This window comes from Mirounga angustirostris, unplaced genomic scaffold (assembly GCF_029215605.1).
Source record: "Mirounga angustirostris isolate CCGP_5_RB_7025 unplaced genomic scaffold, mMirAng1.0.hap1 SCAF_7, whole genome shotgun sequence".
Lineage (NCBI taxonomy): Eukaryota > Metazoa > Chordata > Mammalia > Carnivora > Phocidae > Mirounga > Mirounga angustirostris.
Window position 1 is genome coordinate 68378294 of NW_026991715.1, and position 24726 is coordinate 68403019.

At 36.4% G+C, this 24726-nt stretch overlaps 1 protein-coding gene across 19 annotated transcripts in view; it reads right to left on the minus strand.

Annotated features, from left to right (window-relative positions):
- Positions 1–24726, minus strand: part of MEF2C (myocyte enhancer factor 2C) — a 172486-nt gene that overhangs the window by 62069 nt on the left and 85691 nt on the right. For all 19 annotated transcript variants that reach the window (XM_045898130.2, XM_054512806.1, XM_045898147.2 and 16 more), the window contains one exon: positions 15296–15499. In XM_045898130.2, the coding sequence (XP_045754086.1) occupies positions 15296–15499 (204 nt within the window). The remainder of the gene's footprint in view (positions 1–15295; positions 15500–24726) is intronic.

Genomic DNA, 24726 nt, shown 5'->3' on the forward strand with positions numbered 1-24726 from the left:
GATTATTGCTAGAATAAAAATATCCACAGATAAAAGTGGAAGTAAATTTATAAAATATAAGGTCACTTTTAAATTTGAAGGTAAAAATGGAATCAAACTCTTGCATGCTTTAATTAATAATTCACAAAATAAATTTAGTGACATTTGCTATTGCTAATGAAATGGCCTTATTAATTTCTTTGTTACCATATTTAATAGTTTTTAGCTGTCCTTATAAACATTTGATGCATAAAATAAACATCCCTTCTCTTGTTTAAACCAATCTGCTTACATTATTTTGGCTTCTATTATAGATAAATAATACTGTAAACATTTCAAATCCCCAATGATTAGGACGTAGTCAAATCAATATTGGCTACATAATACATAAAGGATGGATGCAAATTTTATAGCAAAGAAATTAATTATTAATTTATATCTGTTTACTGTAACAAAAATTCATTGTCAGCTTTTTCTGAAGTTTAACAATGCTTGAGCCAAAATCAATAAATTATATATGAAAATATCACCATTTAACACTAAAATACTGCTAAAACAATCATATTATTTAATGTTTATGAATGCTATACAATCTGTTATATGTAGTGATCCATGCACTATTCTCTCTACATGATAGTCTAGCATAATTATTACATTTCACATCACTATTATATCTAGCAATATTAAAATGATTTTTTAGCAATTAAAAATAGCAAATAGTTTCCATATTACAAAGGTTTTGCTGAAGAATCAGAAATGAATATATCAGAGGTAATTATTTCCAAAACTGAATTTATCCTGCATAGCACAAATGACTCAACAATGAAAATTTTGTTTAAAAAGTGTGCAAATAAAAGGCTTTGTCCGTGGAATGTAGCTCTAAATGGTTCACTATCTAGGTTGAAAATGTCTATGCAGGGTTGTATGTCCTATTTTTCCATGCCTGCAGTAAAGATACAATATGGGAATTCAGCTTGGTAATTACTAATACACCACACAGACACAATTACACCCTGTATGCTGCATGAAGGAATCACTTGTGGTCTGCATCTATTACAAAGAGCAGTAGGGGGCCACCATGCAAGACGACAAAATGCTTTACAAGACGGAAGGAGACCAGAAGAGTAGATGTACACAGATACAAGGACCTTGATTCTTCTAGCAATGATTTAAGGCTCTTTCCATCAATTATCGTCCTTTGTCTCAAGAGTCTTATCACTAGCATCATTACAGGAACTGAACATAACAATGCTTAGACCCCTATAACCCCATGAACTGTGCTGACATTTCCACACCCTGTTGCTATGTTTGACCTGATTATTCGGATTACTTAAGTAAAACAAAATGAAAAAAAAAAAAAAGCGTTACCATTGCAAAACTGGCTTATGTATTTTTTTTTTAATGACTTAGTCAAAATTCCATTTCTCTAAACTCCAAGCCATCCGACTCTTGAAATGTTATTTTTGAAGGTAGTTTCTACTCCAATTAAAAAATTGAAAGAGAAAATCTGCCTGGGTGAAAATTCTAATTGTAAGAAAGAGACTAAATACTGGTTTATCAAGGAATATACGCTTAAGAGAATTTCTGTATCTAAGGGAGTTAAACTAAGTCAGCTGTTCTCTTTAGCTACATGAGTCACAGGAATAACTTTCTGTGAAACTTTAAAGTTTTGAGTTTAATTGCAAGCAGTAAGCGGTTTTTATTGTAACAGTTTTCTCCTAAGTATTACATGATGTACATTATTTTACAATACTTTCATTTAAGATGCTCTTTTAAAATATATCTTACAATTATGAATTTTTAAGACCTTCGGAAAGTTAGTTATGGCAGTTTGTCAGGTTCTGTGAAACAAAGCCTTGTCTTTCAGAAAATGTTTACAACCTATGAGAAAAAAAAATGTATCCTGGGGCTAAAATGTTTATTGGCACCTAGAAGTCTGAAGAGAGAGTCAGGCCTGTGGTTTTTTGAGGGCATTTTATCATCGCCCGCATTCTCAAAGGTTTCTCTGAATGAATAGAACTGGATTACTCAGCCTTCTATTCCACGCCTATTCCTCTCCATTTTCCTTGGCACGACTGAGAGCCAGGCTATTTTTAGTTAGGCAGTTTTCTATTTTTAGACAACTACCAGTTAGAAGACATTTGTTAGGAAAAAATTTAAACACACACACACACACACACACACACAAAGGGAGGAGGGAAAGAAGCTTCCCTTCACATATTGTAAAGCAGCCTTCAACCTGTAACTCCAGGCATTTCAGCTGCTTTCAATCTTGGAAAAATAAAGAAAAATTCAGAGTTCAGGGTTTTAAAAATAAACCTACCCTCTGGCAAACAGACCAAAATACAACAAGCTGTTACTATGTGAAACAGTGACTACAAAAACAAAGAACATTCTCCAATGATTAAACTGCGAGAAAAGTTGTAGAACGATTAGGTTATAAGAATGTTACACAGGCATGTAACAATTTTCCAGTCTCTCAGCCAGATGTATCATGTTTTAGAATTCACGGGGGCGGGGGGGACCTCATCTGTAAAGTTAAAACCAAGGATGTGGGATGTAATCTTAAGGTTTCCATTCTTAGCACCAGAGAACCTTTTATCAAACTTAAAGGCAATCGTATTCACTGCATTTTCCTAACATTTGTATTCTATGGATTTTCTCTAAAAATTATAACCACATGTTTACAGAGAAACCATATATCAAAAAAATCCAATGCCAACCAGAAACCAAAGTAAAGCCTGCTACACAGCATACATATACACATAAATGTGTGTGTGTGTATATACGTGTGTGTATGCATTTATAAGTCTATACACTATTACCTTTATTAGTCTCGCTTTTATTTTAATTGGGAATAAATGACTTGCAGATTGGTTTAGCCTATCAACTTATCTACTTATCATCTATAACCACTATGAGATGTTTTCAGGTCCTCACAGCAATTACTTTCTTTTGCCTCAGATACCACACTGTACTAGATCTATGTCTTTGGTTCAGACTGCTGGGTAAGACTGTCACAGATACATCACCAATAACTAGCACAATGTTTGGCATATGGGCTTCATGTTCATCAATATCTGCTGAATGAAAGAACAAATCCTGCGTATGTTTTGTCCACACTGGACTATCGGCCCTTGAGAGTGCTGGACACATCATCATCATCGTCATATTTCCCACTCACCTTGCACATAGAGAATATTTTACAAATGCTTGGGGAAAAAAAAATTCACTGGCCTTTGTTCTATAAATTTATATAAAATAATTTATATAAAATACCATTATTTAGGGGCGCCTGGGTGACTCAGACGGTTAAGCGTCTGCCTTCGGCTCAGGTCATGATCCCAGAGTCCTGGGATCGAGTCCCGCATCAGGCTCCCTGCTCCTTGGGAGCCTGCTTCTCCCTCTGCTTCTCTCTCTCTCTCTGTCTCTCATGAATAAATAAATGAAATCTTTTAAAAAAAAATACCATTATTTATATAAGAATGGTATACTTATATACTTCTTAATATAAAATGTTATAGATTTATTCCCAAATTAAGAATTTGCTTCTTCTCTTTCCTTTGGTTAAACAACTTTTATTATCTAAACTTTTCCCTTGATATTGAAAATAAAACGCCGTATATAACTTAACAGTTTACAATGGACTCTGACATCTTTTATAGCCTCTAATCATCACAACAGTCTGTGAGGAAGTCTGGGTCAGGGTTGACAATACTGACTGAGAGCAGGAACCTGAAGTCAAGATGGCTAAATAACTTGCCCCAGGTTAGAGAACTAGTGGGTGATGTTGCTGTAACTAGAACTTAATTTCTATCCAAACCTGTGGGGCTTTTGAAGTTTTATTTCCTAAATGTAAAATTTAAAAGGTGAACTCTCACGATAATGCTTCAACAACATTCTTCACGAAAATCACTCTGCAGCTTTCTTCCCCTCCATCCCATGGTGTTCATTCAGAACCACCACACTTTAAGGAGACCCCAGTCATTAGCCTGGATGAAGATAAAATTCTCACATTTCCAATGAGGAAAAATCAGAAGAAACTGTGTGCATGTGTGCTCTTTCCTTTCTTGTGGGAAAGTCCAGAATTGACCTAGCTTGTTTCTCTTTTCCTACAAGTCTTCTTTCCCATCCCTTCCTCCATTTTCTCTTATTCCTTAGGGGAATCCCAGCCTTGGTGTTCCACCTCACCTCACTCCACAAAATCACATTTATCTTAACAAATGTTCTACTCCTGGGAATAAACACTGACTGAGTGGCTCAGCTTTCCTGATTGGGTTTCTGTGCCCTGACCCAGACCCTGATACTCAATGGGCATGGAGTAAACGTCTGCTCAGAAACAGAAGATGAAATGGCTGCACGCATCCTCTCTGGTTGATAGGCCTTTTATTAGGTGTATCCATCAACCATCATGCAATTACTTCATGAACAAGAGCACTGGATTCACCAGTTTCATCCCTTACAGCAGTGCTGCCCACGGGAAGGTTTCTAGGGTGATGAATATTTCTATACCTCTCCTGACCAATATGGGATCCACCAATCATATGTGGCAATCAAGTACTTGAAATGTGGCTAGTGAGACTAGGAGCTGAACTTTTATTTATTTATTTTTTAAAGATTTAATTAACTATTTTAGAGAGTGAGAGAGAGAGAGTGCTCGCACTAGTTGGGGGGAGCAACATGGGGGGAGGGAGAGGGAGGGGGGAAGAATCTTGAGCAGACTCCTCGCTGAGCTTGGATCCCAACACAGGGCTTGATCTCACCACCCTGAGATCATGACCTGAGTGGAAACCACGAGTCAGACACTCAACCGACTGAACTACCCAGGGGCACCTAGGAGCTGAACTTTTAAATTTTATTTCATTTCAATTAACTTAAATTAAAAAGCCACATGTCGTTATTGGCTACCCTACTGATTAATGCAGATTTACACCATTTCATTCTGAAATCTGGTTATATTATCCAAAGAGAATTCACATGACAGAAATGATTGGGTTTGTGATTGTCAGGCCATAGGCACTAAATATATCACTTATTTACAAGTGTGTATAGTAACTCTGAAAGGAGTTTGGTTTCTGGAACCACAGAGAGTTTTTTACTAGTAAGTAGCTCATTCTCAGGGTAACTCTGACCTTACTTTTTCCTCTCTGAAATGGTTTTCTTGAGGTTACACTGATGGCATTTGTTTATGACTAAGGAGTCATTTGCATGCAATTTTGAAAAATAAATTATCGAATTCAGAAATTCTAGAATAAAAGATACTATCACCAATTCACATATATCAGTTTATTTTGTAATCATGCTTTCTCAGATGTGAGAAAAAACCCTAAATACCCATTGTATAGTTTACTGTTTACAGTGTTTCTTATCCTAAAACAGTAGCTCTAAATAGTTACTGAGTTTATTTACTAAAACATAAAGGTAAGAGATTTAATTGATATGAAGAGGCTTTCAGAATCTAATTAACCTCCCAGCTAGTCATTAACTCTATGACCTTTAGAAATAATTGGCAGGATTTTTTTTTTCCTTATAAAGAAACTTCCATTGGGTGGCTAAATTTCAGGGTAACAGAGACTACAGTAAATGTCATTGAGACATGACTGGATAATATGCAAAACAGCTATTAGTAAAATGACATATATTTCCAATAATATAATCTATCCACCCAATCTGTTGTACACATTTGCAGCACTTGCCTAATTACAGTCCTTTTAGTGATCAAGTCTGAGGTCTTTTCCCACCATGTTCTAGGAGTTATTTGCCTCTGAGGATACGGAGGAAAGCATGGCCGCCACTATTCTCTGCACCCATAGCACACACACAGACCAATCACATCCCATGTGCCCACCCGCCATCTGCTTTCAGACTTAGAATCTTCCTCAACACGTGTTCCAGTCACTACCAACTGACAGGCACTCACAAGGGCAGGGGCCAGGCCAGGAGATGCAGTGCTCATGACATGCAGAGTCACTCAACTGATTGGGCCTTTTACATCATACTTCCGAAAACCTAACACACTTGCTTTCAAGAATTAGTTTCACCAAAGATCACTTAAAAAAAAAAAAAATCTACTTTATGGTATTATTTTAGACCTCAGTAAAACTACAAAGAAGAAATGTTTAAAAATGTACTTTCAAACTCCATGCTGGAGAAAACAGATGTTTGGAAAGGGAAGTCTAGATCTTTGTTGCTCAAAGTTTAGTCCACCGACTAGCAGCATCAACATCACCAGAAACACAGACCTTTGGCTTTGGCCCTGCCCCATACCAGTGAGTCCAAATCAGCCTTTAAGCAAATGATTCAGACTAGACTAGAGGCAGGCATTTCATTTGAGACCCACTGATCCCTCTTGTCAGATCCTGGCTAAAGTACCAACAGGTTGTTTCTCTCTTCCCCTGGAATCAACGTATGTTGGTCTTTTACTTTCCACCATGACTATAGGTAGTATTTCTATGTGGTTTGCTGTGCCTATTTTTTTTTCTTACACAGCAACAACTTTAGTCGTCTCGGGTTCACTTGAAAGATTCTCACCTTTTTTATTATTAGAACATACCTGCCTTCAACAAGGAAAACTTGGTAAAGTTTAATTTTATTTATGCTATAATGCGCATCAGTAAGTTCTTTTATATATACATATGTATATAAACACACATATATATGCACAAATACATATGTGTGTGCATGTGTGTGTGTGTATATATATATATAAAATATTTGTTGAATGTCTACAATGTGCCATTCATTGAGATGGCCATTAGAGTTAACAGCGATAAATAAAACATCATTATGTCTTTCAGGGAAGGGAAACAGACTTACAAAAATAACTTTTTAAAAATTCAGTGAGGTAACTGAAATAATAAATACCATTTGATTAAAAGACTTATCTTTTATTCCAACTCTAGGCAAAACTCTGGAGTTGTTTCTAAAACTTCATTTTTGAATATTCCATGGTGATATATTCAGTAACCGATCCTGAGGAAGGAAGGATGTTCTATCCTTTGATATCTGATTTCATACTTACAAAGCCAAACAATGCTACATTTACTGAGGTGCTATCAATCACTAGAATGATTTAAGTATGTTGCCCAACACCAAATTCCATATGCCAAGAAATCTGTAAATATCACTAAAAAGTGACCCTTATGATCCCGGCTAAATATTTTTCCCTTTTCACTTTCAGATACTGGGGGAAAAAAAAAACCCCAAACATGAGAACTTTGGTTTGTTCCAGTTCAAGAATGATCATGTAAAATAATGATGATAAAGTGGTGGTGATTAATAATGACAAAGAGGTTACATTAGTGAGAAAAAGGCTGTATTTTGAAACCTATTGTCTTTTCTACTATTAAATAATTTTCTGCCGACTCTGTTAGTACTAATGCCTAGATGCTATTAGAGCTGTGCAGTAACAGATGAGAGGAAATTCCGTTTTACTGCCTTGTGCATATAATTTAAGTAACTAACATGCACTTTATTTGTTCAACAGTGATGTTCTTTTTTTTTTTTAAAGATTTTATTTATTTATTTGAGAGAGAGAATGAGAGACAGAGAGCATGAGAGGGAGGAGGGTCAGAGGGAGAAGCAGACTCCCCGCCGAGCAGGGAGCCCGATGCGGGACTCGATCCAGGGACTCCAGGATCACGACCTGAGCCGAAGGCAGTCGCTTAACCAACTGAGCCACCCAGGCGCCCAACAATGATGTTCTTAATGAGATGTGAAGCAGCTTTTCATGTTTACAAAGTGCATGTAAATTAAGCAAAAAATCTTATTTTTAAAAAGAAACGAATCTTCAAATTTGATATATAAAAATCCACTTGGTAGTTATGACAAATATGAATACATTTTTAGGCCCATTTCTTCTCTTAGACTTTGGGAATAAATATAAATATAAATGTGATTTATAGGAACTATAAGGTTATATAAACAAAAATGAACATTACAATTTAGTAGAAATGTGCAAAACCTTGTTTTTACAAAATCATTTTTTTCCCCTTTTCCTCGGAAGCCTCAACACCGAAAGTTTAAATCCTTTATGGGATATACTAAACCTTTCTTCATTTTTCACTACTATCTATTGAAAAGCAATTATATACTTGGTTTAACAGAGGACAGAAGAGAGCTACTGAGCTACTTGCAGTAAGAACTATTTTAATTATATTTTATAGTAACGTAAGAAGAATTTTTAATGTACTTCAAGAATATTATTTCTCTAAGTTCCTTCATAAAGAAAAAACCTGCTTTTCTGAAGAAATGAAATTACTAACTATAAAGTTAAATACCGGTTCATGTTGCCTCAAGTAAATTTAAAATAGTAACAAGAAAGGTCTAACCCCTTTCCGTTCACAAGCTTCACATTTAAAAAACAGCACACATTGCCTTGCTCCCTGTCAGTCTGGACAATTTGCAAGTGCTTTCTGACCAGGTAGTAAGTTTACCAATTGACTCTGTGGTTATTGGTTTAGGGGTAAAATATGTTTTTAGTTTTACACTGAGTGTTTAGCTCCAAATTGGTGCTCTCATAGTGAACACTTATGCTCTGGACTCTAAAATCTCAGGGTTACACGGTTCTTTACTTCTGAAATGCACTCCTCAAATTTTATATTGAAGAACTAATCTTGGTGTTCATTTGAGAACACAATTAGCTTAAATGCCTCTCTTTTCACATTTCAATCTAGACCAGCGCTGTTGCATGGAACTTTCTGTGATGATCAATGCATTTTACATCTTCCCTGTCCCATTTGGCAGTCATTAGTTGCATGTGAGTACTGAGCCCTTGAAACGTGGCTAGTGCAAATGGGGAACTGAACTGGACATCTTATCTAATTTTACTTTATTTTTTATTTTTTTAAAGGTTTTATTTATTTATTTGACAGAGAGAGAGATAGCGAGAGCAGGTACACAAGCAGGTGGAGTGGGAGAGGGAGAAGCAGGCTTCCCGGTGAGAAGGGAGCTCAATGTGGGCTCAATCGCAGTATCCTGGGATCATGACCTGAGCCGAAGGCAGATGCCTAATGACTGAGCCACCCAGGTGCCCCCATCTTATCTAATTTTAATTCATTTAAATGTAATGGTCATATATTAGCTAGTGGTTACTGTATTAGCATAGATCTGGATTTAGTTTCTTGATTGTGCTTTGATAAAAGTTGCCAAATTTTAATGAATTTCTTTGGAGCTATAAAAGCATTTTTCATACTTTAAGTTTGTAACCTCATGCTATATGATAGTTACTCAGACATAACCTGTTATATCTGCTCCTGTTTATTTATTCTACAAATATATTCTGAGGGCCTAATATTCTCTAGGCCTCACATGAAGTTCTGGAGATACATTGGTAAACAAAATGTGCATAGTCCCTTCCCTCCAGGAGGTTAAAATCTACTGTGAAAGAGGCAACTGGATAACATGGTGCTTTGATGGAGAAAATACAGTTCTAACTCTAATATAGAAAAAACACTCCATGAGGTAAACAGGACAGTTCAAGGATGGCTTTCCAAAAGTATAAATTGGGATCTGCCTTGAATAAAGGATAAATAAAAGCCAAGCAAAGGCCTAGTAAGGAGTGTTAAAGACAAAACAAATCAGGTTTGGAGAAGCTGAGGAAAATAAACATGTTTTGGTGGCTCAAATATAGGATGGCAGTGGTGGGGGGAGGGAAATAGCAAAGGGGGAGGCTGGAGAGGAAGATAAAAACAGGGGCCAGATCATGCATGGCCTTGTGAACAATCTTAAGGACCAAGAGTCCTTGAAGGCCTTGTTTATGTTTGTATCTCTAGGCATTCCAAGGCACATACAACATGGTAGGAATTCAACCAATCTTTGTTCAGTGAATGCATAAAGAAATAAAAATACAACAAATAACCAGACAGATAAGTGAAAGTGCTTTTACTCTTAAGTACCCATGATGGGTGTTAAGAAGGGCACCTATTATGATGAGCACCAGATATTATATATAAGTGATGAATCACTAAATTCTACTCCTGAAACTAAAATTATACTATATGTTAACAAACTGGAATTTAAATAAAAACTTGAAATGAAAAAAAAGAAGCCCATGGAAAGAGCCACATGCTACCTCATTGCAAAAAAAAAAAGTACCCATATGCAATATATATCTATAAAGCATGCATAAAAATAATTTTCTCTCTCTCTATATATATGTATGTATATATATACATATATATATATGTATTTTTTTTTAGTAGGCTCCATGCCCAGCATGGAGCTCAATGTGAGGCCCCAACTCACAACCCCAAGATCAAGACCTGAGCTGAGACCGAGAATCAGACGCTCAACTGACTGAGCCATTCAGGTGTCCCTTATGTATCTATATTTTGTAAGTATAAAATTGGAACCTACTTAATTAGTTTAGATAAAATGAAAGCTCAAGTAAAATAAACATATTTTCATATTTTACATCTATTCCCAAATTTTATAATACAGGGTTTGTAAAAAAGTCCATTTCCACTATTTGCTGCATTTGGTTTTCAACAAAAATTGCATTCCTCAATTTTCACCAAACTATGCAAAAGTAGTTAGCTTATTGATAACCTCCAGGAGCATTGGGAAACAAAATTTATAAGCTATTTCAACGTCTTTCCAGGCCTTAATTCAGGCCTTAATTATTACTGTGCAAGGAAACATTTTGGTGGAACAACTGTTCTTAGAATTCTTTAAATCCAAACAAGATTCAGATGACAGAAAATAAAATTTCATGTAAATATCATCTCTCTCTCTCTTTCTCTCTCTCTCTCTCACAGACAGACAGACACACACACTTCTTGCCTGTTTGTGCATCTTAAAAAAAGTAATCCTTCACTGAGACAATTGATATTCAAAGATTTCTTCTGCAGGAGTTATGTCCATCTTCTTAATTTCCTAGGGAGCAGCAGTGGGCCCTGTGTTCTATTCCCTTCCACACTTAGTCACTTGACTACTGGTCCAGACTGGATAAGCAGCTCAACAGAATCACTGAATCACTGAGGGGTGACAGCTTCCTTCCTGGCCAGGTGCTAAGCGACACTCACATATGGGCTTTGTGGTTAGAAAACATGTGTTGGATATGGAGGTAACCTGTCTGGGACTTCTGTCACGCCAAGGCCCTCCTGCAATGATCTGGTGATCAATGACCTGTTTGAATGACTTTTGTTCAATTGTTCAGCTTATGTCTTCCTTTCGGTAGCTTGTATTACATTAATGAGGTTATTGCTCCTTTACCCTCCAACTGTTCCCAAGCTGATTTTCATATATGTTCTACGTCCTTAACAAGAATACCTGTCTTTTGCTGTTTCAGAATCCCTTGTACAGTGCTGACTGTAAGCTGACACTTGCTAAGTCACTGTTAAGAGAAGGATGGCCTGTAAGCATGCCCTGTGAGCCTTGCATTCTTCAGGTCATCTTGAAGTGCTCAACACCACATCTTCTTCCAGGAATAGAGCCCAACATCAACTGTGAGGGTAGGAAGGCAGAAAGGAACCAGGACTGGAGCTAAGACCAGCTGGAGGAGACGAAGGGGACAATTCTCTTAATATCATCAGAATCCCTACTGAATTTCAACAGCTTCATAAGCCAGCATTTTGAGTAAATATCCAGGATACTTGTCACATAGTTAAATAAAACGGACTTTCTTCAAAGGAAGCACTTTTAATACAGTAACTGTTTTTGTTTTTTTAAAGCAATGGATTAAAAATTTAACACATTTACTAAATCTGGCATATTTATATATTGTATCTAAACAGATATTCAAGCTGCATTATAATATAATAATAAAAAAAACCTATCTCAGTCTGTCTATTAAGTCTTTGTCTTTGTGCCATTGTAACAGTAGTGCTAATTATCAAGCAAAGACATGATAATTACGCAGAGCTTTTTTGCTAAAAGAAGGAATCTTTTTCAACACCCACGTGCTGCACAATTTCCTATGACCCTGTAACACTGCTCTGGTATGGCCCAGAAATTTGTATTTTGGTCTAAATGCTGGGAATCATATTATTTCTCTCTCTGTGCCAACCTTTTTTTCTTGTGAGTAAACTGTTTTTGGAGGGTTAAGGGAGAGGGGTAATGGTCCAAATGGGAAATATAAAACTAACGACCCTTCATGAAACATATTATGCTCCTCATTAAACTTACTCAGTTAAATGTATTCCATTAAATTAAAATAAATAGGATTTAAAATTTTACCCAGGAGTAGTAAACTACCTTAACTCTCAACTTTGTGTTAGATTCATTCTAAGGATGGATTCCTCAAATCCCTGATGTACCCCAGGTTCTTAACCTCCAACACAATTTATGTCTTTTTTTTTTTTTAGAGGAGGGGAGGGGCAGTGGGAGAGGGATAGAGAGAATCAAGCAGGCTTCATGCCCAGCACAGAGCCTGATGCAGGGCTCGATCTTAAAATCCTGAAATCATGACCTGAGACTAGATCAAGAGTCCGATGCTTAACCAACTGAGTCACCCAGGCACCCCCAATACAATTTATGTCTCAGTGCTGCAGAGGTTTTCAAACTTAGCATATGCAAGAATTACCTGGGAAACTTGTTATAAATGCAGTTTTCCATCCAGATTCCCTCTTCTCCACCAAGTATTTCAAGCATAGTGATTTCAATAAGCTGCACTTTGAAAAATACTCTAGGGGCGCCTGGGTGGCTCAGTTGGTTAAGCGACTGCGTTTGGCTCAGGTCATGATCCTGGAGTCCCGGGATCGAGTCCCGCATCGGGCTCCCTGCTCAGCAGGGAGTCTGCTTCTCCCTCTGACCCTCCTCCCTCTCATGCTCTCTGTCTCTCATTCTCTCTGTCTCAAATAAATAAATAAAATCTTTAAAAAAAAAAAAGAGAAAAGAAAAATACTCTATGTGGGGGTGATATAAATTTATTAAGCTTAGGGATCCCGCTTTACTTCTTCCTCATTTATCTCTGTTATTACTAAAGTGGAAAAGCCAAATAGGTGAAGAATGTGTGATTCAGGTAGTTGAGCAGGACCGACTTAGAACATGTTCATCCAAAGAATCAAGCCATCCCTAGGTTTGGTCTAGGAGCCCCAGACTGTCTCTTTGAGAGGTTCAGAGCTTTCATTTACTGATATCAAATGCAAGATAATGGAGCTGCTGCTTTACTCTCTTTTAAAAGTATTGCTTTTTAAAGAATTGTGTTGCAAAGGACTTCCAAATTCAATTCCTTCATTTTTAAGATGAGGATACTTCAGCCCAGAGAAGTAGCTAACTTAGTAAGAATGTGCAAGACAAGGTTTCAAATGCAAGCCCTCTGACTTGCAACCCAGTGCTCTTCTCATGGCCTTTAAAGAAGTCTGGCTCAGATACCCATCTGTCCAAGAATATGAAAGTCTTGAGAATGTGAATTTCTCAGTCACCTTTAAATCACACAGTATATTCCTGACTAAAGCTCTCAGAAAATGAATTTTCTAGATTTTTAACCTTTAAGAAAGCAAATTTTAAAAGGCAACACATTTTTCAACTACTTTACTATGGTTCTACAGCATTTCACATCATGTTAAGGACTAGAGCAGTTTAGGTCTAATGACAAATTCCAACTCAACTGTGTTACCCTGAAATGTTTGTTGTAATGGTTTTGGTAATGAGATGGAGTCTTGAGTATAGAGTTGTTTTGTGTTTGAGACTTAGGTTAAATGTGTGTGAGTGCACATGCACACAAACTCACATACACACACACACACACACACAAAAGCACCTATGAGATTTGACGACGACCAGTTCTGTTCATATTCATGTTTGTTTATGTATTTTCACAGTTATATGTATACATGGATAAAATATCATCTGAAATACATAGTAGGTTAAGTTTTATAAATGACCTTAAATTTCAAAATCAAGGCACACAATTAAAATAATGCCAATGAAAAACTGAAGTGATGTTCAGTAATACAGATCTGCAAGTATTTTAAACATATACCACATTAAGTTTACTTATTCACTTTTGTTTTCTGAAATTATTTGGTTGGCCTTGTTAGGCAAAAAAAAAAAAAAAACCCCGATCAGCTCAATACTTTTATTATTTTATTTTATTTATTTATTAAGTAGGCTCCATACCCAGCAAGGAGCACAACATGGGGCTTGAGCTCAACGATCCTGAGATCAAGACCTGAACTGAGATCAAGAGTCGAATGCTTAACTGACTGAGCCACCCAGGTACCCCAGCTCAATACTTTAAAAAAACTTCCAAATAAAGGCAAAGAAATGAGAATCAGTTTTAGGCTATTATAACAGGTAAAAAGAAGATGAAAGTGAGAGGTTGATTAATTTGGTAAGGATTAGTGCTACATTTTTTCATAATATGGAATAGTCTAAGGTAATGGCAAGAATAATCTGTACTCTGGCAAACTGACTCTGAATACATAGTTTTGAAACATTTATTAATTTTCTCTTAATTCTGGGAAAGCAATCATAATCATAATCTAGGTAACCATGAAGAGCTAGACAGGTGAGGGAAATAGACAGATGGGGATAGTCCTCATTGCATGTCTTTTTTAGTTTAGTATTCACTATTTATGAAGGGTACTATAAGGCAATAACATTTAAATAGGATACGTGCAGGAAGTGTTTAAAACTGTATGGCAATGTACTTACGCTAATGAATCAAAAGCATTTTTGAGTTTTAATGTGATGCTTATTTATTTCTGGCACAATAAAATGTTTTAAATCGAACTTGGATAAAACACCAAGCTAACATTTAGAAATTCATTTTCATCAGATTTCTGATTCCATGTATATTAACAATGCTACACTAAACAATGTAATTGGGGGAAAAACATTTCTAGCAGAGTAATTGTCTTTTACCCTTTCAGTAAGAATGCATTAGGAACAATGAATTAGAAAGAAGAGACAAAGTGAAACACTGAAGTATAAGGCTGGGGTGAGTTCATTTTTAGATATTTTTTTTTCTTTGACGATGCCGCGACACTAGTCTATACCTAAAAGAAATCATCAAAAGTAAGTAAGCCCTGTGTTGGCCACAATTCCCAAGTCTCGTTGCTGATACAGCCGAGGGCAATGATGACTCATGGAGGATGAGGTCAATAACACCGGTGCCAGATTTCTAGCAAGGACCAGGTATACGTTGTCCCTATTACCATATCGCTCTAACTCGCTTTTTGCAGGAATAGAAAAGGTGGAGTAATGTTGGGGTGATAACCAGGGGGTCATCTGAGGGGATAGGAACACCTTAGGAAAAGGAAGTGGGGTGTGTGTGTGTGTGTGTGTGTGTGTGTGTGTGTGTGTGAGGGGGAGGTCCAACCACCACGCTGCTCTGCCGGTTGGGGTTTGCCAGCCATGCATGCGCTCTCACCTCCACGATGTCTGAGTTTGTCCGGCTCTCGTGCGGCTCGTTGTACTCCGTGTACTTGAGCAGCACCTTGTCCATGTCGGTGCTCGCGTACTGGAACAGCTTGTTGGTGCTGTTGAAGATGATCAGCGCGATCTCACAGTCACAGAGCACGCTCAGCTCGTATGCTTTCTTCATCAACCCAAATTTCCTCTTTGTAAATGTCACCTGGAAAAAAAACAACAGGCAGGTTTTGTTTTTTTTTTTTAAAGGAAAAGAAAACGCATTTTTTTTTTTTTTTAACAGTACTACTTCTTTTCCTTTGTGAAACAAAGTGTGTCATTGTCAGAGCCCTTGGGGACTAACACATTTGAAAAGAAAGCAAATAAATCTAAAACTAATTTCTGCTTAGGATCTGAATAGTGTGATTTCTAGCTTGTTGCTGAATGTGAAACTGTAAATGCCAGATTTAATGTAGGGCATTTTAATGAAGGTGGTTTTTGGAGCAATTTAAGATTTGAGAAAATTAATTTCAGCATGGTTAATATCTTTTCCAATTATAAGTTTGGAGCTCATTTTTTGACCACGTGAGGACTGGACACAACATTATGAACACAGCATTTTAGATGTGTGTTCAGAAATTCTTTGTGTGTGCGTTCAAAAGTTTAAAAAAAATGTTTAATTGAAAACACTCGAAGGGATAAAACTGTGCTTTCAGACAGTGCTGTATTACGTTTTCTAGAAATACAGCAGAAAGTTGGGAAGTACTTTAGTCATAATACCGTTAGGGTTCTGTTTTCAATCTTTTGTGTATCTTCCTCTCGCAGGCCAGAAACTGTGTGGTTATCTTTGCCTTTTTCTTCTTTTTATCTAATCTATTACCAAGTCCCGTAATTCCTTCCCTCGAAATGCTTCTCAGCTTCACACTTTCTTGTCTATTTCCCAGGCGGCTCTATCATTCCCATCCTTATCAGTTTCCTGTCCTAGATGATCTCCCTGTCTGAAATCATTCCCTTCTCAATTCATCCCCAATCTTCAAAACTCACTCTTCACACTGCCTTTCTCCTGATGAGCTGTCTACAGCAGCTCTGACTCTGAATACTTCCTACCTGGCAACAGTACCAAATGCAAATAAAAATTTCACTATTCCTAATTTCATTCCTCTCTTGATTACACTCTAGTCTGTCCACCAAAAACCATGGATATTGTTAACTGTAAGCCTTTATATGGCCCAGCATTTCTCAGCAGGTGTTCCGTGGAATATCATTTCTATAAAATACTCTTTAGGACAAAAATTTCAGTGGCCCCGTACATTTGGGAAATGAGGCATGTTGATACATTAAAGGCTGGAAAATCTTTTAAATTTTGTTTAACCTCCACCCAAACCTATTGCTGACAAAATGTTTCTAAATTTATTTATTTAGAGGAGCACTTACTATCATTTTTCAAAGCTAGGTTTTTTGAGGCATATACTCTGGGAAATGCTGACTAACTTAATTTAGCTGATTTTTAAAGGGACAACTTAAATTTTTTTCTCACCTTCAAATCTAACTCATCTTGCAGAGGCCAGCCCAGTTTTATCTAATACGTATTTGTGTGTAATTCCCAAATCTAGATTCCCACTCATCTTTTTTTTTTTTTTTGTCTCCGGACACCCAAAGTGTGTCCTCCAGTCCTATGTCTATCTAAACGTCCTAGGAGTCTCTTAAATCTCCACAGCTTAAACTCATTATCTTCATCCTTGAATCTGCTCCCCCTCCTGGCTTGGCCATCTCACAATAAATTCAGTCACCCAAACTAGAGACCTCAGAGTGAACTTTGAATCCCACACACCTAAATAAATGTGTTGACAGGAACTGTGGGTGAGCAGACAGAAAACCTGACCTCCTGGTCTCCTCAATCCTCCACACTTTGTTAATACTAACTGTTTTACCTATTACCCTTTATTTTTCCTTAATAGCACTTATCACATTTATCATAATTTGTATATTTTTGTGTGTGATCATTTGTTTAATGTCCATCTCTTCCTCTACCGTGCATGTTCCACAAGGCCATATGCCGTTTTTATTTTGCTCACTGTTGTATGCCCGGTGCTTGGAACAGCAGACATGTATGGGCACAAGGTAAAGATCTAGAGTATAAAAATGAAATAGGGAAAACTGTTATGTGAAGTTTTTAGAAATATCAAATTGATATGTTATCTAAAATTATGTGATAGCTTTTCCTGTGAAAATTTTTTTATCAACTCATGAGTAGAATTTTAAAAAGATAAATCTGTACTTAATGATTATATTGTTTTATCACATTTGCATTAAAGGCAGAATGATAGAAAGGGAAGAACACAGGGCCTGGATTAAGAGGACCCCAGATTTGAATGTTGAACCTGCTATGTGTTAATCATGAGAAATTCCCTTAACTTCTTTGAGTTGGGTTTTTCTCTGAGTTTGATTTTTCATCTATAAAATAGAGAGAATGCCTACTTTTTTTTTTAAGATTTTATTTATTTGACAGAGACATACAGTGAGAGAGGGAACACAAGCAGGGGGAGGGGGAGAGGGAGAAGCAGGCTTCCTGCTGAGCAGGGAGCGAGATGCGGGGCTTGATCCCAGGACCCTGGGATCATGACCTGAGCCGAGGGCAGATGCTTAACGACTGAGGCACCCAGGCGCCCTGAGAGAATGCCTACTCTTAGGGTTGCTGTGAGGACTGCACAAAGTAAACAAATGTACAATATTAAGCACAGTGCTTAACACTGAAGCTCAATAAACCTAGTACCCATCCCTCACTTGGTTGATGTACAGAAAAATGACTTACAAAATATGTCTATGTTGGTGGCTTTGAAGAGTCTACTGATTAAGGCTGTTTGAGGATCTCATTATTCCTAATACAAAGATAAAGCTGATGGGGCACCTGGGTGGCTCAGATGGTTAAGTGTCTGCCTTCGGCTCAGGTCATGATCCCGGGGTTCTGGGATCTAGCCCCGCGTTGGGCTCCCTGCTCTGCAGGAAGCCTGCTTCTCTCTCTCCTGCTCCCCCTGCTTGTGTTCTCTCTCTGGCTGTCTCTCTCCCTGTCAAATAAATAAAATCTTAAAAAAAAAAAAAAAGATAAAGCTGAAATATGGAATTGCCTCTGATCATTCTTTGGAAAATATGGTATTTATCATATCACATCAGCTAGTCAATATCTACTCAGATACATTATTTACATTTCAACCTGGGACAATCTTTCTTTGTAATAATTGCCAGCATCTCACCTTTTGTTTTACGATTATTGATCGTGTTTCTAAAATGCTTCTAATAAAATATAACTAGTGTTTTATTTTCATATCTGATTGTCACACTGTTTTAGAAACTTTTATTCTAATTCATTCAGATGAGTTATGACTGGTATTAATAATGAGTTAAATAAAGACCATCTCTTTGGAATGGATAAAGAATCATAATAATTACATAGATTTATATAAAATGTCTTTTAATATTTATTTTAGATGCAATTTAGTTACCTAGATGTACTCGCACATTGGTATTTTATTTAGTGAAACAGTGTAAGAGTAGGTTCAATACAGAAGGCACTGGCCCAAATACTTTCATATATCTAAAACCACTTTTAATCAGACTTTCATAACCACAAACTGTAGGTGGAATGTCTCAATACAGTATGGTTTCTGTTGTACTCAACCTCAGAATTTAGCACGTTACAACATTCACCATCAAAGTACATTTCAGCACAGAAATACCATTAAAGCTACTATTTGTGTTTACTTTTAGGTACTCCTCAACTTTTGTGTAACCAAATAGGCTTCTGGATAATGCATACTTATTTGATAATACCTGTCAAAAAAGTCAGCGCATATAGCTTCTTTTCATTAAAACTGCAAACTGAAATGGTGCTGACTCTATTAAAGCATTTAAGAAAATATCTTCAAACTCTACTCTTAATTGCTCTAAATTTAATTCTGTATTATGTTCATATTCTTCATAGCATATTCAAAATGTATTTTATAATGCTTTTTCTCTCATTGTGCATAGTTAGATAAAACTGTTTTTAAGCATTAAGCTTTCTAAAGAGATCTGGAATATTACTCTTCGTTTAAAATATGCCACTCAATGACAAAGATTGCAGTTCAGAGCTTTTATACTTAAATATAATAATGTATTGTAATGATTACATTTTTCATAACTTGACAATAATTTGTAATGGGGACAAGTCCATTTCTATTTAAATAACATATTTTTAACCCTAGGTGAGATAGAAAACTTTTTATAGTAGTTAGGCAAAGAGATGCTCTTTTCCACTGCTTATATCAATCAAGGTGCACTGACAAGAGAATAAAGCCAGTATTGTTTAGTGGACACTGTAACTCAACATTTAGTTTTCAGAATTAAAGAAACTTAATATGTAATATATGCATGGAAAGCAAAATTACTCTGTAAACACTGACCACTTTATTTTTTCCTTTACTTCTTTTTTTTTTTTAATTTTTATTTATTTATTTGACAGAGAGAGACACAGCGAAAGAGGGAACACAAGCAGGGGGAGAGGGAGAGGGAGAAGCAGATTCCCAGCTGAGCAGGGAGCCCGGTGCGGGGCTCGATCCCAGGACCCTGGGATCATGACCTGAGCCGAAGGCAGACGCTTAATGACTGAGCCACCCAGGCGCCCCTCCTTTACTTCTTGAAACAGCTCCAAATATAATGATGATGTTGCAGTAAGAGGTTTTGGCATTGAGTTTTATAGGAACTTCAAGTTTTAAATTCTAGCATAAGGGCAGGCATCACACATCTTATATTTACAATTACTTTAGAACTTACTAGGTATGAATCAGGAATTGAAATTAGAATTTGAAATTGAGAAAAGGCACATTCATTAAATACAGCTCCATACAACTCAGTTATAAAGAAATTTGGTGAATCTGCTCACAGAAACAAAAATAATTCAAACAATTTTTATTGAGCATTTTCTATATGCCAAATGCTAAGCAATATTTATTGACCATTCTCCATGTCAGACATTTGTGCTAGGTGCTGGGGCTTCTATTGCATATATATATATCTCCCTTGTTCATGTCTCTTCCTCATGGCTGGAGAAAAAAATAGTCATTTAATTCATTAAGGCTTAAAAGCAATTTTCTTTATTTGAAACAAAGTGTTTTACTTAGTTAATAGCGTTATATTTTCAGTCATGTGTAGTGACCTGAAATTGTATTTTTATCTAGAGTTAGAGGTGAATTCAGTTTTTGTTTTCTGACCAATCTTTTCTCTAGACTGAACAAGAAAAATAACAGTAGATGTCAACCCAATCAAGATGAATATGAAATGAAACCTACCATATTGGTTACTTCTTATCTTGTACTCAGTGAAAGCTAACTGTGGTATTATGCCCCGCCCCCTTTCCATCTGGTTGCTGGCAGGCTCCCAATCAAGCTGCAAGGCTTAAATTAGTTTAAATGCCAATTTCTTCTACGAAGCTTTCATTGTTACATTCAGATAAAACTCATTCCTCCCTCATTGTCGTCCTCTAAAACTTTTTACAAACCTTTACTGTGAGACTTATTCTAATATTATAGAGTTGGTTGTTTATGAGTCTGCCTCTCCTATTGGCTTTCAAGTTCGCCAAAGACCCCATCTGTGGTTTCATCCAGACTGACCAGTGGACACTCAATGAACATTTGCTGAACCAGTGGATTATGGAATGAAAATAGTCTATTTTAAAGTCTGAATATTTGGTTTGTGGCCAAATTTGATGAAAAAGATGAGGTTCTAAAAAATGGTGGCATGAAGTCAAAGACCTTCTCCTTTTTTTGTAGAAATAAAATAATCTTGATTTTATAGCTTTTGAGCTAAGATAACTTTTGTAAAGCTTAAGCTCATTCAGATTTTTATTTTTATTTATTTATTTATTTATTTATTTATTTAAAGATTTATTTCTTCATTTGACAGAGAGAGACACAGCGTGAGAGGGAACAGAAGCAGGGGGAGTAGGAGAGGGAGAAGCAGGCTCCCCACTGAGCAGGGAGCCCGATGCGGGGCTCGATCCCAGGAACCTGGGATCATGACCTGAGCTGAAGGCAGAAGCTTAATGACTGAGCCACCCAGGCGCCCATCATTCAGATTTTTAAACAATCATTTCAGCAGGATCTGCTGTAAGGGTTTTGTTGTTTCGTTTGCTTACTTTTAAATTAGCCATTTCAAGGTTTGAATACTTAAGGCTTTAGATGGAGAAACCAGTTTTCAATTATGTTGACTTTTTATAAAGCTTGAGCTATGTAGGATTTCAATAAAAATTTGCTACCAAGAAAAAAAAATAGTCAGAACAAGTATATTGATTGAATAAATGTTTAAGTAAAATTTTTAAAATTTTCAAATAAAATTTTAAATTTCAAAAAAAGAAAAAAAATAGTCTTTATGTCTCAATATAATTTTCTGCTAAAAGTACTTTTTTTTTTACTTGACTTTTTGATAATTTAATCTCTCAAAAGTAAGAGATTTTGGATATATGTATTTGTTTTACTAAAAAGTTTACATGTTGAGGAACCTGGGTGGCTCAGTCATTAAGCGTCTGCCTTCGGCTCAGGTCATGATCCCAGGGTCCTGGGATGGAGTCCCACATCGGGCTCCCAGCTCAGCAGGGAGCCTGCTTCTCCCTCTCCCACGCCCCCTGCTTATGTTTCCTCTCTCGCCGTGTCTCTCTCTGTCAAATAAATACAATCTTTAAAAAAAAAAAAAAGTTTACATGTTAGTGACAGGGATCTTGAGAGAAAGTAATTATACCATTTTGGACTCTGTAATAGATAAGCTAGAGAATGTCTGGAGAGAAATACAATATGTAGATATGTTTTAGATTTCAAGAAAAAGATATTTCAAAAAGTTCAGAGAAAAGTGGTCTTTATTCCTTGCCTAGATGACTCATCATGAAGGATGATAAAGTGTGAAGATAAAAATTTAATTTTATAGTCACAAGATAAAGGGGCAGGATCTAAGAGTTCAAAATGACTGCATTCTTTGAGCAAGAATTTCTTGAACCTTCCAGTTTAGATTTTCAAAGAATATGTATTTGGCAAAGTATTTGATAAAGTCTTCATCTCAATATTATAGAATTGAGACTGGCTCGTAGTAATTTAGATGATTTAAATATGAATTGATCGATCAGTGTTAAGTTTAAGGGAAAGTCTCTAGTAAAGGGCCACAGAGTTCAGTAACTTTTCTGTCTCAGATATTTCTGTCATTGGTTTAGATGAAGATGCTTATCAGACCTGTGTATTAACATAAATCTGGTAGAGTCTCTATCCATAGCTCCTGCTACAGACTAGAAAGCTGGTCACGAATAACATGATGAAACAGGTAATTTTAAAGTCTTCGTTCATATTTTAAAAATACAATTCTATAAGCTCAGGTTGGAGGAAAATTAATGTAGTGGCTGATTTGTTATAGTGTTCCATAGTAGAAATTAATAATTCTAATGATCTTTTGTTAGTACTAATTAATCTTAGGCACAGTATTCAGTTCTCAGGATTGCATTTTAAGATGACACTGACAAAATCAGAGTATCTATTGGATGGCAAAGAGGTTGATGTAGGATCTAAGAACATTTTGCATTAGAAATCACTGAGGGAATCTGGAATGTTTAATCCAGAGAAATATAGTTAAAAGTGATATGCTGAACACTTTCCAAGATCTGAAGACTTGTGGCCATGTGAAGAGGCAAATGAGTTATTCTGTTTTATTCTACAGATCAGAACTAGAAAGCATTGCTGAAAATCTTTTATTTTTTAAAAATGATTTATTTATTTGAGAGAGAGAGAGAAAAAAAGCGTGCACGCAACCATATGTGTGTAGGGTGGTGCAGAGGGAGAGAATCCTTGCAGCAGATTCCTGGCTGAGCGCACAGCCTGCCGCAGGGGGCTGGATCCCACAACCTAGTAGCCGAAACCAAGAGCCAGACGCTCAACCAGCTGAGCCACCCAGGTGCCCCTGCTGAAAATCTTTTAAAGAGGCTGAAAATTGGGGAAAATCTAGTGAGGAGAACTGCCAAGGAGTCTAGTCTTATAAAGTAGAAAGCAGTTCATTCCTGAACATGTTCAAGTAGAGCTGCTTATCGAGGAAGGTGTAGGTGTTCCTGAATTAAACAGGAAGCTGGACTAGAGTAAGCTTTAAAATATTTATTTCAGATTTTAGGTGTTCAGAATCTATGCCTAGGTAGCACAGACTTCTAGGTCAAGGGGAAGATCTGAGTGAATGGTAATATGGTTCAAAACAAGAATCTATTTTTGTAATTTCATTCTATAGAATGCCTTAAGTTTTGGGTACTCAGTCTCATAAATATAGTATCATAATCACCTCTAGTTTCCATTTTCCAAGAAATAAAACAGGGTCACTTACTTTTTGTAGCTAGATGAGATACAAAGACTGTAAAGAATTTGAGTTACAATATTAAATTTTGGACAGTGCTGAAAATGCACAGAAAAATAACTGTAGAGGTTGATAAAATAGAAAATTCATCTTATTAAAATATTTTTAAAGAAGCAGTGTGGTATAGAAACAAAAACGTGGGAATTGAAAATCAAGTCTGAGGTCTGCCACTTACAAGCTGTGTGCTCTTGGGTAAACTGTAACTTATCTGAACCCCAGTTTTCTCCCCTATAAAATGAAGGTTATACGAAGCATCTTATAGAGTCTTGAGAGCTAACCTAGGGCCATAATGAAAGTGTAAGTGACTTATTGACTGTGAAACACTAACCAAGGCAGGTAGTATTTTTCCTCTGATGCATTTAGCTCAGTTATTTCTTGTTACCTACTGTAAAAGATTGCTATCCTAGAAGGTTCTAGGTAACAACTTGTGTTACCATTATTATGTCTATACTCGAGTTTCTCTCTCAGCTAGACCTTGAACTTTCCTTGACAGCCTAGAACATCTCTTTTCCAATCTTGTAACCTGAGGTCCCAGAACAATACTTGACTAAATATTTGTTGAATGAATGAATGGATAGATGGATGGAGCAATCCAAAATGAATGGCTAAAAATAAATTTCTGTGCATGCTCTAACTATGTTAATAGGAAATTTGCCACTGAAACAGGAAAATTTCACATTGTTATTTTCCTTTTTTGTCATATTAATTTATGGGGAAATATGCATTTGGTAAAACTGAATAGTAGGGAAATCTGACTGGGTTAAATTTTGTGTGTGGGTTTGTTGATGAAATTATCCTCTTCCTTATAATTGTTTTTAGATAAGTGTAGACTTCAGTTGGTGACTTTTTTCTAAGGAGTTCAAAGACCTTATAATAAGTTATCTCACTACATTTGACAGTGTCTCTTTGAAGTTAGGATAAGGCACAGTTCATCATCCCCATTTCTCAGATGATACTGTAAACAAAGACGTTTATCCAAGGTCACAGAACTAATCTTGGATGAACTAGAAACAGAACCCTCTTCACCCAAAATTCATTCTTCATTCC